General features: G+C 34.3%; 2 protein-coding genes and 3 pseudogenes across 2 annotated transcripts; 3 read left to right on the forward strand and 2 right to left on the reverse strand.

The window, feature by feature from the left end:
- LOC122359230 lies at positions 1-938 on the forward strand (annotated as a pseudogene).
- A 1291-nt stretch (positions 939-2229) lies between these two features.
- On the forward strand, positions 2230-3415 carry LOC122358665 (annotated as a pseudogene).
- A 3379-nt stretch (positions 3416-6794) lies between these two features.
- LOC122358666 (olfactory receptor 52J3-like) lies at positions 6795-7733 on the reverse strand. Its single transcript, XM_043258529.1, has one exon. It carries the CDS (start codon positions 7731-7733, stop codon positions 6795-6797), a length of 939 nt encoding a protein of 312 aa, XP_043114464.1.
- A 2486-nt stretch (positions 7734-10219) lies between these two features.
- On the forward strand, positions 10220-11155 carry LOC122358385 (olfactory receptor 52B2-like). The gene has a single exon (XM_043258177.1). It carries the CDS (start codon positions 10220-10222, stop codon positions 11153-11155), a length of 936 nt encoding a protein of 311 aa, XP_043114112.1.
- Positions 11156-13403: 2248 nt separating this feature from the next.
- On the reverse strand, positions 13404-14344 carry LOC122358667 (annotated as a pseudogene).
- Positions 14345-14961: the final 617 nt, after the last annotated feature.

A 14961-nucleotide genomic window follows, 5' to 3' on the forward strand; every position in this document is an offset into this window, starting at 1 on the left:
ATGGAGAACTTATCCATCGTAGTCAGTTTTGAGCTGACCCTGGATCCATTTTCTGTCCCTCCAGGAGCAAAATATCCCATATTTGTCTTTGGCATCTTTATCTATATGTTTGGTGCTGTTTGTAATCTGACCCTGTTGCTCTTATAATTCTGACAGAAAGTCTCCACAAGCCAGTTTACTTCATTTTGTTCAGCCTTCCTTTGAATGATTTTGTGGGAATCACTTCCATGCTTCCCAAGGTTCTCTCTGACATTGTGACGGAAACCAATTACACATACTATCCTCTCTGTGTGCTCCAGGGTTTTCTGCTGCACATGTATGGGGGTGGTGTTTTGTTCATCCTGGCTGCCATGGCTTTTGATCGCTATGTTGCCATTTGTATGCCTCTGCGATATAATGCTCTCATGACACCAAAGTTTGTGATGGGAATTGTTGCTTTCGTATGGGGCCTTGACTTTTTTTTAATTGTTTTGCTGTTTTCTTTGCAGGGAAGAAATTATAGATGCAGATCTGACATTTTGAATGTGTTTTGTGATAATCCTTCTCTTGTTAAGCTGGCCTGCGGTAATACTATAGTTAACAACATTTTTGGCTTATTTACAACAGCCATAATGCAGATTATTAGTGTTTCTGTTCAAGTGTTTTCGTATGTGAAGATTTTGATTACCTGCTTGGTCACGAGTAGGTCTGATGCAAAGAGCAAGGCCATCAACACCTGCGTCGCCCAGCTGGTCATTTTCATCACGTATGAGGTTGTTGGAAGTTTCACCATCCTGTCACACAGGTTCTCAAATGTAAACGCCAATCTGCAGAAGATTATGGGAATGCTCATTTTTCTAGTGCCTCCACTTATGAATCCAATAGTTTATGGATTGAACAGTCATGAAATACGAAATAATATGCTAAGAATTATGCGCAGGAAAATCAATAAGATGTAAAATATTTGTAAGATATATTTTTATATCTTTTATACGGATTATGCCAAGATATTCTACAAAACCATTTACATATTAGTGTTATGATTAATTATAAAAGTGTAGCAGGACAAAAAAATCACATTTACTTCAATTAGCTTACAGTTAATTTTCACACTTATACATCCATGAGCAATGTATTATTTTTTTGGACAGTCTCAGAGACCTCATCTATGAAACATGAATTATCAGTGAAGACATGGTCCTGTAAACCAACCTGTTTGTTTTTATATGTTGATACCTTTGTGTTTTGTGGGCACTATTGCTATAACATTTTCATGTCTGAAACATAAAACAATAAAAGTGCATAAATCTGAAAAGTGCATAACTCTAATTAGTAATTAGATGGAATTGTTGCAAAAAGGGTGTTGTTTTATGCTTTGGGCCTAAATGTATATTAAATATATTCTTTTAGGTATGATAAATGTTAATGTAATTGCAATTATTTTCAAGGCATATGCATAATGTCTTTTATTAAACGACTCAATGCTACAGGGTTTTTTATTTGTAAGAGAAAAACATACATTTGCATTTTTTGCATTGTGCACAACAGACCTATTGTGTAACACAGTCATACATACATCATAATACAATTTGACTTCGCTAACCCTATAGGGAGAGTGCAGCTTTTTTGGTCTATTTAACTTTGAATTTTTGGTTTTCATTGTGGTCTGCTTTGCTTTACCAAAGGAAATGGCTAAAAAGAAATAAAAAAAAAAATGAAAGAAAGAGAGAAAAAACAACCACTTTCCCTCTTAAATCTGGAACGTGCAACATAAATGAACATATAATTAAAACAAACTGTATATGTGACGATTTTGTGAATAGTTAGAAAGAAAAAAAAGAATTCACTTAAGACTGATCACACTCTTACAAACTTTTAAGTAATGTTAGATGTTAGAAAATGGCATCTAACATTACTTAATGTAATAAAAATACTAAATATCAAAATGTTGATCTCTGATAACAAAATCTATGCTCATCTTACATTATTCAGAATTTTGTGAAATACTGCTCAACTCCTAATGCTTAAAATCTGAGCACATTTAGCAGCTAGAACTGGCTCCAAAAAATGTGTGTGAAAACAATGTATTTCAGCATTTAGTGTTTAAAATAAATAATGGCCTGTCATTATTTTAAATACTACGGAAATGCAGTGAATATCTCATGTCTATTTTAGACATTACATCATCTGGTGTTAAAGAACGGTGGCTTCAACTCCCATGACTGTTTTTTTTCAGCATAAAAGGTGACAATGTACCATAGTCTGTATGGTAGTGCATACAAGCCTGTATTCAGTTCATACAACATACAACAGAGTATACGTGAACTAAGGTAAGGCTTATTGTAACTGTAAGGTTAAGAGTGCAGTCAGATTTACAAAACTTGTTACAGGACCATTTATGTACAATTCTCTATGGTGAAAATCTATATTCATCTTTGTTTTCCATCAAGGTTTTTAATGGCTGGAAACCTTTCAAATCCCACTTTCACATTTAATCTCAAAATTGGAAAATTTGATATCCATCCCACAGCAATATATCCGGTGTTCTTGGCTGGAGCTCTGATCTACTTGTTCTCTGTGATCTGTAATGGAACCATTCTTGGACTGATAGTCACTCAGAGAAGCCTTCACAAGCCGATGTTCTACATCCTGTTCGGTCTTCCTCTAACCGATTTAATGGGAATCACAGTCTGTCTGCCCAGGGTGCTTGTGGACATTATAACGGAAACAAATGATATATATTACCCTACGTGTGTTCTTCAGGGTTTTTGCTACATTTTTATGGGGTTCAATACCTTTTCTACTGGCAGCCATGTCAGTAGACCGGTACATAGCGATATGCGACCCGCTCAGGTATAACTCTATCATGACTCCTTGTAAAGTATGTGGAATCATAACGCTGGTGTGGGGCCTTGACTTTACCTTAATACTAGTGTTGTTTTCGCTTCAGTCTAGAATGGTAAAATGCAAATCTTTTATTACCAACGTGTACTGTGACAACCCATCTTTGCTTTTACTTTCATGTGGAGGGGATATGACTGTAAACAACATTTATGGTTTATTTATAACAGCCTTTATTCAGATCAGCAGTATCTCTATCCAGCTGTTCTCTTATACACAGATTCTCATCACGTGCATTAAACAAACACACGCCGATTCGAGAGTTAAGGCTCTAAATACATGTATAGGCCAGATTGCTGCATTTCTGCTCTTTGAAATAGTGACAACCATTGCTATAATGTCATATAGGATCCCCAACATTTCTTCCAATGCACAGAGAATTTGTGGTTTGATGATTTATACAGTCCTTCCGACTGTCAATCCAATCATATACGGAATGAAAACTAAAGATGTTAGAATAGCTTTCGTTTTGCTTTTGAAAAAGCACAAAGTCAGCCCAGGTAAAAATACGCCCGCTATTAAAAACAGAAAATAATCATGACATGTAATAAATGAAAAAAAGTTTTTTTATATTTATATTTATATTTATATTCTTTTCTATATTCCGGATGAACATTTACTAAACTATATGTGACTGTGGACCACAAAATCAGTCCCTAGGTAAATTTCTTCTAAACTGAGATTTCTACATCATCTCATAAGCAAATATATATATATATATATATATATATATATATATATATATATATATATATATATATATATATATATATATATATATATATTAGTGAAAATTGCCTTCAATGCTGTCCAAATGAAGTTTTTAGCAATGCATATTACTAATCAAAATTTCGTTTTGATAAATTGACAAAATATCTTTGTGGAACATGATCTTTAATCTTTATTTAACATCCTAATAATATTTGGCATGAAAGAAAAACAATATTTTTGACCCTTACAATGTATTGTTGGCTATTGCTACAAATATACCTATGTTACTTATGACTGGTTTTGTGATTAAGGGTCACATATTATAATAACAAAAATATGATTTTCCTACACAATATATCGGTCTAAATAATTCTTTGTAATTGTTGTGAAGGCATTAAAAGCAATTGTTAACAAATATTGGATTACCTTACTTTTTACTAGTCTTTTTCATGTGTTCATACATGAGCAAATAGAGAGAGGAAAAAAGCCCTCCCCTCACACCATAAAGAGCGTTGCTTTTTTGTGATGCAAAAGCTTAATGACTAAAATGAAAAAAATATGTTAATGACTAAAAATACAATTATTGAGATTTGAAATAACAAGGTCTATTTGCACAAATATCACTCTGTATTCATAAGATGTTGCTCAGATGCCTTAAAAGCAGCACAAGTTGTATTTAGTCATCTTAAGTGATTACCCGTCAGCAGTGGTAAAAATCACCTATGGGCAAAAGTTTTATAAACATGGAGTTGGTGGATAAACTTCTATTTTAGAAAGTTCACAGCCGTGCTGGTAGATGTCATAAATACATCATCTGCTTTGTCAGTTAAAAGTTGCTAAAAATATAAAACGTAACTGGGCAGTTGACAAATAAAATTTCAGTTAACCCTTTTGGGTTGATGAAAATTGTTTATTTAGATATAAAATAAAAATATGCTTTGAGTTCCCACACAACAGACGATCTTGTGAATATGAACTCTGAAATGCACTGTGTCATCCAAAGGTACACGCCACGCATGGCAACTGCATTGTGTGTGGCGGTCAACAATATAAAGCTTTTCATCTTTTTTCATCATATGCATATTTGTTACATATCGAAAGCATTGCTTTGGGTTGTTGATTTACAATAAGTATGTCATGCCCCCACAATATTCATATTACTTTTATTTTTAGTGCACCATGCGCTTCTTTCAGAGCAGTAGTATTCAAAATTCATATCACTGTTATTTTAAAATGCTTTGCACTGTCCACACGGCAGGAGTATTTAATATTCACATTCCTATTAATTTTATTTAACTATGTACTGCTGTTACTCTTATTTTTAGTGCACTATACGCCCCTCTTATGGCAGTAGTACTCTGTATTTAAATTACTCTTATATTTACTAAACGACGTGCTGCTCTCAGGGCAACAACAATATTCATATTAATGATATTTTTAGAGCAGGAGTACTCAATATTTGATTGGCCATTCATGGTTTAACCTGAACACAGCTGAAAATACAGCAGCCTACGAAAAAAATATTATAATGGATTATTATATTTGCCTGAAAATAATAATAATAATGCTGTGTACCTGTACATTTTTTTCAGCTGTTTCATGTAGTGTTTCTTGTCTTTGTAGAATAGCATTCTTGATTTAGTTTTAATTGAGAACAGTGTTAATATTTATTAATATTCTATTCTATTAGAGAATCCACTCTGCCTGGCGAGGGCGAGGCGTGCAGGATTTCCGTCAGTTTTGAAAAAAACAGTTCTATTTGTCAGTGTGACAATGACATAAATTATAAATCATCAAAAATGTCCAAAGTTTCTATGTTAGTAGTTTTTCATCAAATTTATATTTGTACCGAGGGCCCAGGGGTGTGGTGAAATTTCCCTAGTCTGACAAAGCAATTTTCTTTATACATTTACAGCAAAATCAGAGTACAGACAATACATGATCTCTCTCTGTCTCTCCTGCAGTCATTTAGATCATCAGCTCATTTTTCACAAAACCTGGAGAAGTGTTAAACATGGATGTGCTGTGGTAGCGAACAATACTTGCTGGTAAACACTTCTTACTGTTACAAATCATACAATTACTTCTCTATTAAAGCTCTATTAAACTGCTCTATTAAAGCTTGAATAAGTATAAAATTGCATATTAAAAGCTGACATAAGCGGTAGCAATTACAGTGTATTTGTGACAATAACAAACCATTCTGAAACGTCCTGTAAGAGCAATGCTTGCACAGATTCTTCACTAATGATCTTCCTCACTAATGTTCTCTGAATCTCATTCGGGTTCAAACTGATAAGCAAGATTAACAATGCCATTGTTGTCAATATTTCTTTTAGCTTGATGCTCATGAGAGAAGGGATAGCACAGTTTAGATTGAATGTAAATAATGTTTTTTTTTTTTTTTTAAATGAAGCATTGGCATATGTTAGACTGCACCCCATACACACAATCAAGCCTAGAAAATAAGTAGTTTACCACCCCTTTAACAACACACAGTCATTGGACCTGCAGTTAATATTACACCACAGTCAGTAGCCATGAATACAGAATGAAACAGAATGGTCATGAAATAAACAGAATGACGTTAATACATAGTGAAAATAGAAGAAAAATTGTATTCCCCCACAAAGTCTATTGATGTTGCTCTACAAGTATCTTTTGTTTCCACTAAACTGAGAAAACCAATTAAAATTGTATAATGCTAAGCAGTTAAAATTTATAGAGACTAACATATGGATAGTAAAACTTTCTTAAATGATGATGAATATAATGGCAAATACAAATCTTTGTTCATTTGATTTCTGACTGCATTATAAAATATGTTAATGCAAAAAACTTGAATGTATCAGAAACATCTGAGGCTTTGATTACCTTTATACCCTAAAAGTTACTAAAAGTTGCTAATTCCAACAGTATAAAACAGCATTACTAAAAGAAATTGAATACATTTGAATACATACATAAAAATGAATAGTACAAATATGAAATAATAAAATAAGTAAAAATAAAATTAAGCACATAAACATCGCTGTTTCATAAGTATATTCTAGACAAAGCATTAGCCAGTTTGTTCCTTCCTCAAGGAATCATCACATGACCAGAGGAATACTACTCATTTTATTTCATTAATCTAATTATTTCATTGCGTAATTTAGACACTTTATATGCTAAACAGATTTAGTCTGACAATGAGCCATATATCAGAAGCTGTATATTTTGTTTTTGAAACAGGTGAAAATTTTCTGTCTGATCTCTTTAGTTTTAAAACCATACACGAGTGGGTTCACGAAAGGAGGAAAGATAAAATTGGAAATAGAAAACACTCTGCGCAGGAAAGCAGGCACAAACTCGGATCGATGTGAAAGAAGTGGAAAAAGAGTATTAAACTCTAACAACAGGAAGACGACCAAATGAGTACCACATGTCTGAAGTGCCTTAATCTTTGCATCAGACTGCTTATTAGTAATACAAGTGATTAAAATATGAATATATGTAAATGCCACAACAGAAAGTGAAAGGCCGTGGTAAAAAATGATACAACTCAACCCAACGATATTGTTCACCTCTATGCCGTCACATAAGAGTTTCATTAATGGTGTCTTATAGCAGACTAGATCTGTCATGTGTGTCTGGCAAATCCTGTAAGGAAATAGAAGAGAGCAAACTACAAATATAAGAATAAAATTTAAAAGCCACATCCCAGTTATGATTTTCACCAAGTTATTAGTAGTCATAATGGCTCCATATCTCAGCGGGCAACAGATAGCGATATACCTGTCATAGGCCATAGCGGTAAGAATAAGATAAGATGCTCCGCCATTAAAGTGCACAAAAAAGCCTTGAAGCAAACATGCAGGATATGATATCGATCTGTCCTCAGACCATATACTATACAGCAGGTGAGGAAACAGGCTTGTAGCACCTATTACATCATTGATAGGGAGGTTAAGCAACAATATGTACATTGGTTTGTGAAGATTTCTGTTCAAGCAGATTGTAATAATAATTGTGAGATTGCAGAGTAAGATAAACAAGTATGTTATTAATCCAAATATGAATGCAGGATAAATGCTCATCTCTGACAGTTCCAGAGAGTGCAAGGTCAGGACCAGTGAGAGGACAGATTCATTTGGATACATGGTTAATTCTACTATTAATGGCCTACACAAACCAGAATAAACAAGCTGTCAATGATATCAATTCAAAGAAAGTGTAATAATAAAAAATAATCAATGAATATCTTGCCAGGACTTATGTGAAGTTGGTGTCCAACACTTGAGTTTCATCCTTTCATTTTGCCATATCCAGCATAATCTTACTTTGGCTACAACCTAAAAAAGTATAAACATTAAACAACTATCTGATAAAATGGATACACAGTCACTGAGATTTAAAATAATGAAGCCTATTTGCACAAAGATCATGCAAAATCTCATAATAGTATTCAGATCAAATTACTCAGAAGAAGTAGCTCAAACTACATTGAAATCAGCACAAGTTGTATTTAATCACCTGAAGTGACCATCCTTCAGCACTGCTGAATGTAACCTGTAGGCTAATCATTTATACTCATGGAGTTATTGGATTGGTCATGGGAGCAGGTGTTGTTTTGAGACATGTGCGTGTACTGGTAGATGTCATAACTACACCATTTGGTTAACAAAACCCCCTCCACCAAAAAAACAGCGTTGTCAGTCAATGTAGCGACGCAGTATGTTGTGGTTATTGTACTTAAACTACAAATAGCAAAGTAAAATTACAGTTACTGTGGTAAAACCTTGGACAGCATTGTGGTTACTGTGCTTTAATGAAAAATACTGCAGTAAAACTAGAGTTATGGTGGGAGAAGCATGGCAAATATGTTTCTTTTAGAGTTGATTTTTTGAGTTTTTAAAGCTCTCAATGACCTTGTCCCAACTTATTTAACTGAGATGCTGACTTTTCATCAAACAAACAGGATTCTTATGTCAATAAATCAACTTTTGCTGGAAGCCCCGAGGTTACGGTACAAAAACTAGGCTTTTTTTCTAGCAGGGCCCAGACTTTGGAATAAGTGTTGTGATATGTTAATGTGGATTATATTTAGTTTTTATTGCTCTCTCTTTTATTGGAAAACACAGTGAGTGTTCACCCTGAGTGTTGTTGCAACAAAATGGACCGAGACACAGAGGTAAGTAAAATAGTAATAAGAAACTAACTAACTAAATAAGTAAAGGTCTTTGTTATCCAATTTGCATAAATATAGAGACAGATAGAGTCAGCCAAAGATGTCTCTGCGTGGCCACCAAAGCTGCCATAAACTGCCTGATGGTGCAAGTGGCAACCTATGTGTGTCATCGGGCAAGATGTAACATTTTGCGGATGAGCACACATGGGATAGCATGACTTGCCCTCGCCCCTCTCACTTTTGACAAACGGGGCGCTTTCACAGAGCGCTTTTGCTGAATGACAGAAAGCTGAAGCCGACCGCATTCTACGTGCTTTTATGCTTCCTGGCCAGTGACGTCCCACCATTTCATTGGTTTGATTTCACACATGATTCAGAGCCGTCATGCTGGAAGGCATTCCCCATAGCTTCACCGACGCGGCTCAAGGAACTAATGCTTAGTTAATGATGACTACTGTATTTGAATGTCAGCAGAATTGCTCATGCTAAGTGGTGTGATTGGCCAGTGTTGGGGTCTGTTCATTTACCTGGACGGCTATATGAACATAGCTAATTAAAAAAAAACTAAACAAAAACATTACTTCTCACATTAATTGATTGGCTGTTCCAGCCTGTATGCATGCATAAGTTAATATGGATTTTTGCAAATTCATTTAGTACTTCAAGCAGTTTTACCTGCGCAAATTAATACTATTTTTTAATGCTCAAATTCATGACAATTTATGTCCTATAAGCTTAGATTTATCCAAAATACATAGTAAAGGCCTTTTTTCTTTCTTTCTTGTGAACAAAGAAAACATCATGATCATGTCTAATAAATCACGAATCACGATGACGTGCCCATCTTAGTTCATGTCTTAATTAATGTGTAGTTCATCCATGAAGTCATGAATGAAAGACTTTTAACTCAAGTTAGTTCCTGATCATTCATGAGATATTAATGCATGAAGTAAGGCATAACCCTTACCATAAAGTGTTACCAAGAAGTGAGAATTAACAACTCATCTGATCTGGGCTGCGTTTCCCAGTTGATAGAGACCATTGACGATAATGGTTTCCATGATGTACATACATGCCTATTATTCTTTTGGTAAACGCATTTGGAAAAACTATAAATAATTTTAGAAAACATGTACAAACATGTGTATCTCCTAACTTTTACAATTAGTCAGTATTGTCATGGTACTAATGCAGTCCCAAGTCTCCTGCTTATGGAAACACTCTTCACCTTTCAGGCCCCCCCTTTTCTTTTCTTGAAGGCTTTAGATGTGGGTGTTGTCAGAAAAAGACTATATAACACTAATGTGTCTTTCATTACATGCCTGTAGTCTGTAGTCTCTTTGGGTGCATGAGGTGAGAAACATTATTTGATTGTTGGTAAAGTTATATTATATAAAAAACATTTTGAAGGCGTCTTGATAATAATAGTTCCTTTTCCACATATTTCACAGGGTCATAATGGAGAACTTATCCATCATAGTCAGTTTTGAGCTGACCCTGGATCCATTTTCTATCTCTTCAGGAACAAAATACCCCATATTTTTCTTTGGCATCTTAATTTATGTGTTTGGTACTTTTTGCAATCTGACCCTTTTGCTCCTCGTAATTCTGAGACAGAGTCTCCACAAGCCAGTTTACTTCATTTTGTTAAACCTCCCTCTAAATGATTTATTGGGAATCACATTCATGCTTCCCAAGGCTCTATATGACATTGTGACGGAAACCAATTACACATACTATCCTCTCTGTGTGCTCCAGGGTTTTCTGCTCCACATGTATGGGAATGCTGTTTTGTTCATCCTGTCTGCCATGGCTTTTGATCGCTATATTGCTATTTGTATGCCTCTGCGATATAATGCTCTAATGACACCCAGAGTTGTTATGATGATTTTGGCTCTTGTGTGGGGGGTTGACTTTTTATTAATTTTCACACTGTTTTCCTTGCAGGGAATGCATTCAAGATGTAGATCCCATATTGTGAGTATATTTTGTGATAACCTTTCTCTTGTTAAGCTGGCCTGTGGTAATACTTCAGTTAACACCTTTTTTGGCTTTTTTGTAATAGCCGTAATGCAGATTATTAGTATTTCCATTCAAGTATTTTCCTATGTGAAGATTTTGATTACCTGCTTAGTTACAAGTAAGTCTGACACAAAGAGCAAGGCCATCAACACTTGCGTCGCTCAACTGGTTATTTTCTTCACGTTTGAGGTTGTCGGGACTTTCTACGTCCTGTCCCACAGGTTTGCAGATGTTAATGCAAATCTACAGAAAATTATGGGGATACTCATTTTTTTGGTGCCTCCTGTTTTGAATCCAATTGTTTATGGAATGAACAGCCACGAACTACGAAAACACTTCCTTAAAATCTTACACAGAAAAATCTCTGTTTAAATGTGTTTTATTTCCTCGGTTTGTGCCAAGATGTCCTTCAACGCCTTCTCATGCTCAAAGAGATTTCAATGAATTACTTTTAGTATGTTGTTAGTAGAGGGCAATTGCACAGCAAGGATTTTGAATTAATGCCAAGACCTATATATGTTTTAAAAATGATTTATTATAATTTGAAATAAGAGATAAAAATTGCATCATACATTGCAGTCAATCACCTTCCACAATGTAACTCAGTGACTATATAGAAATCAACAAATATCAGGTGATCATAATCAATTAGTAATGTATTATTTAATGCAATAAGGCTAATAGACATTGTGCCCACAACTGATCTCCTTCTTTAAAACCTACACACACACGCACACACACCAGGCTTTCTAACTTTTCAGAAAATGATCACCCCTGGAGACAAAAAGCTATTTTCTCTTTGTTTTCTTCCAAATGTCAAAATCACTTACATACTTATAACAGATAATGCAGAAGTGCATTATGCCATTTTCAGTGTTAACTGAGGTCTGCTATCATGAATGGCATTTTATGACAAAAGTCAGGCCCTGTCATATTATTGTACTTTCAGAATATACATTTTTCAGTTACAATAGATTTGCGACTGCATAGATATTTCTAACATAGATATATGTAAAAAAGCATATGGCAAACAGATGTACGCAATGTAATGATACATTTGATGTTTGAGCATTTATAAAACATTGTGAATATTTTTTATACAGTTTTTCTCGATTGCTTTGAAATTATGTCTCTTTTTTTGCGAAACTCTACACTACAACATAGTCTTACACATTGATGAGATAAATTCAGAAAAATACTACAAAGGCCTAATAAGTTACTTGTGTGGCCCCCATTGTAATACACCATAGTTGAAATCCCAAAGCCATGCAGTGAACGGTTAAATAAAGGTTAATGTAAAAGTACCAACAAAAGACATTATTACTCTGAGCTGTTTACAAAGCTCTGCTGCTTTTAATTAGTTCCTTCCATGTAAATAAGCACTGGATTGACATCTCTGACCATTGCACCTCGCAGCTTTTTTAGGTTCTTTACTCATCTGGTCTTCAACTCAGCATTTTTATATATATATATATATAGTATTTATAAGAGCAAAACATTCTAATAATAGTTTGATTTATACCATTGGTAAGCAAACTCATGGATTTGACTTGTTTGTTTTTGTTTTAAATCTTGTATTATTTTTACTGCAGTCAAACACTGCATGCTGGAGATCCAGCACAGTACCGGAGATCATTAAGCGCTGTATTATGCATGCAATAAGGTAAGCCTTATGGCATCTTCTCCCATAGGTTTATCCCCCTGGCCATGGGTCAGAAATACTTTTGGCTTGGGGCAAAAACGTCACTAAATTTGACAAATGCGCCCCTGTGCAATTAAAATAACTACATTTCGTGTGACACAAATAAAGTGGAAACAAAAAATCAAATGCAAAGTGTTTTGATGTGACATATAAATTTAGATAAGCTTGTGACGCATCATATTTCTTTTTACACATTTTTTCAGCATTGCATAGTATAACCAATTACATGGCTTGTATTTATGAATGCAATGATCATAGGCATGTTCTATGAAAATGTTCTTTGCCATCTTTCTGTAGATAATTTATTTGATGTTCAAATAGCCATGGAAATGAAAGTGTTGTAACAACATTTTATTAAATTGAGATCTGTTAAATACAAATTTAGTCTGTTAAATGCAAATATTAAAATATTTTACAGGCTTAACATTGCACCTATGTCTAGTACTTTCCTATAAAGACATATGTGTGCATTTAATAGATTACAATAGGCAAATTAAATTTTTTTATTGCATACTGCTCTAAACAGTAGGGCAATAAAACATCAACTATAATTATATAATTTTTATCATTTAAAATTTTTACTGTAATCCTTTTGCTGAAGCTCTTTTGCTAAATGTCAAACAACTAGATTTATTATTAGGAAACATATACACATACAACACTTAATAGTAAAAATATGTTTAAGTAGAATTAAGTAGGCTAAACTTCCATAAAGACTTATGCCATCAGTGGCCTAGAAAAAAGGAAGGTCCTCCCTTCATGGTGGCTGTCGTGTAGAGATCACATGACCTGCTGAATACTGTTAAGTTAATTTCCGCCTGCCTATTTTTTGACGCTTTCAGAAAATATGGGTGTCTGTCGAACAAATATAAAATTTTACATCAGTTCGTGATTATTTCACACACATTTCTAACTACATCAGAAACTGTGTATCTTTTTGTTTTTGAAATAGGTGAAAATTTTCTGTCTGATCTCTTTGGTTTTAAAACCATACACGAGTGGATTTACAAGAGGTGGAAAGATAAAATTGGAAATAGAAAACACTCTGCGCAGGAAAGCAGGAACAAACTCAAATCGATGTGAAATAAGTGGAAAAAGAGTATTAAACTCTAACAACAGGAAGACGACCAAATGTGTACCACATGTCTGAAGTGCCTTAATCTTCGCATCAGACTGCTTATTAGTAATACAAGTGATTAAAATATGAATATATGTAAATGCCACAACAGAAAGTGAAAGGCCGTGGTAAAAAATGATACAACTCAACCCAACGATATTGTTCACCTCTGCGCGTCACATAAGAGTTTCATTAATGGTGTCTTATAGCAGACAAGATCTGTCATGTGTGTCTGGCAAATCCTGTAAGGTAATAAAAGAGAGAAAACTACTATTATAAGAAAAAAATTTAAAAGCCACATCCCAGTTATGATTTTCACCAAGTTATTAGTAGTCATAATGGCTCCATATCTCAGCGGGCAACAGATAGCGATATACCTGTCATAGGCCATAGCGGTAAGAATAAGATAAGATGCTCCGCCATTCAGGTGTGCGAAAAAGCCTTGAAGAAAACATGCAGGATATGATATTGATCTGTCCTGAGACCATATACTATACAGCAGGTGAGGAAACAGGATCGAAGCATTCATTGCATCATTGATTGGCAGGTTGAGTAACAATATGTACATTGGTTTGTGAAGATTTCTGTTCAAGCAGATTGTAATAATAATTGTTAGATTGCAGAGTAAGATAAACAAGTATGTTATTAATCCAAATATGAATGCAGGATAAATGCTTGTATTTGACAGTTCCAGAGAGTGCAGAGTCAGGACCAGTGAGAGGACAGATTCATTTGGATACATGATGAATGTTTCTAATATTAATGGCCTACACAAAACAGAATAAACAGGCTGTTTATTTTCTCAATATAAAAAAAGAGTAATTATCAAAAATAATAAAAGAAAATCTTGCTAGAACTTGTGTTCAACATTTATCCATTTCATCCTTTCATTTTGTCGTATCCAGCTTCATCTTACTTACAACCTAAAAAAGGAATAAACGTTAAACAGGCTAAAATTGCCACAGTATGATTCTTTTGTTGTTGTTGTTGAAATCCACATCTCGTTAGTTTAATAAACCAAGTCCTTTACTGTACAGCATGGCCAATAATTGCCAGTCCTCATTTGCTTAAAGTTAAAGTTTTTTAAATAATATTGTCTTACACAAATTGTCACGCATAACTGATCATCTTCCAACACTGTTAAATGTCAGCTGTGGGCAAAAGTTTTATACACATGGAGTTGGGTGGATAAACTCCCATTTGTGTTGTATTAGTCATGGGAACGGGTGTTGTTTTGTTGCACTGCACAGGCCTGCTGGTAGATAGCGTAACTACACCGTCTGATTTAAAAAGCATCTTTTTGCTTGTAGCCATATAAAATTTGCTAAAAAATACTTCTATATCAAATTTTACCTGGCT

The sequence above is a fragment of the Puntigrus tetrazona genome, chromosome 15 (genome assembly GCF_018831695.1).
Source record: "Puntigrus tetrazona isolate hp1 chromosome 15, ASM1883169v1, whole genome shotgun sequence".
Classification (NCBI taxonomy): domain Eukaryota; kingdom Metazoa; phylum Chordata; class Actinopteri; order Cypriniformes; family Cyprinidae; genus Puntigrus; species Puntigrus tetrazona.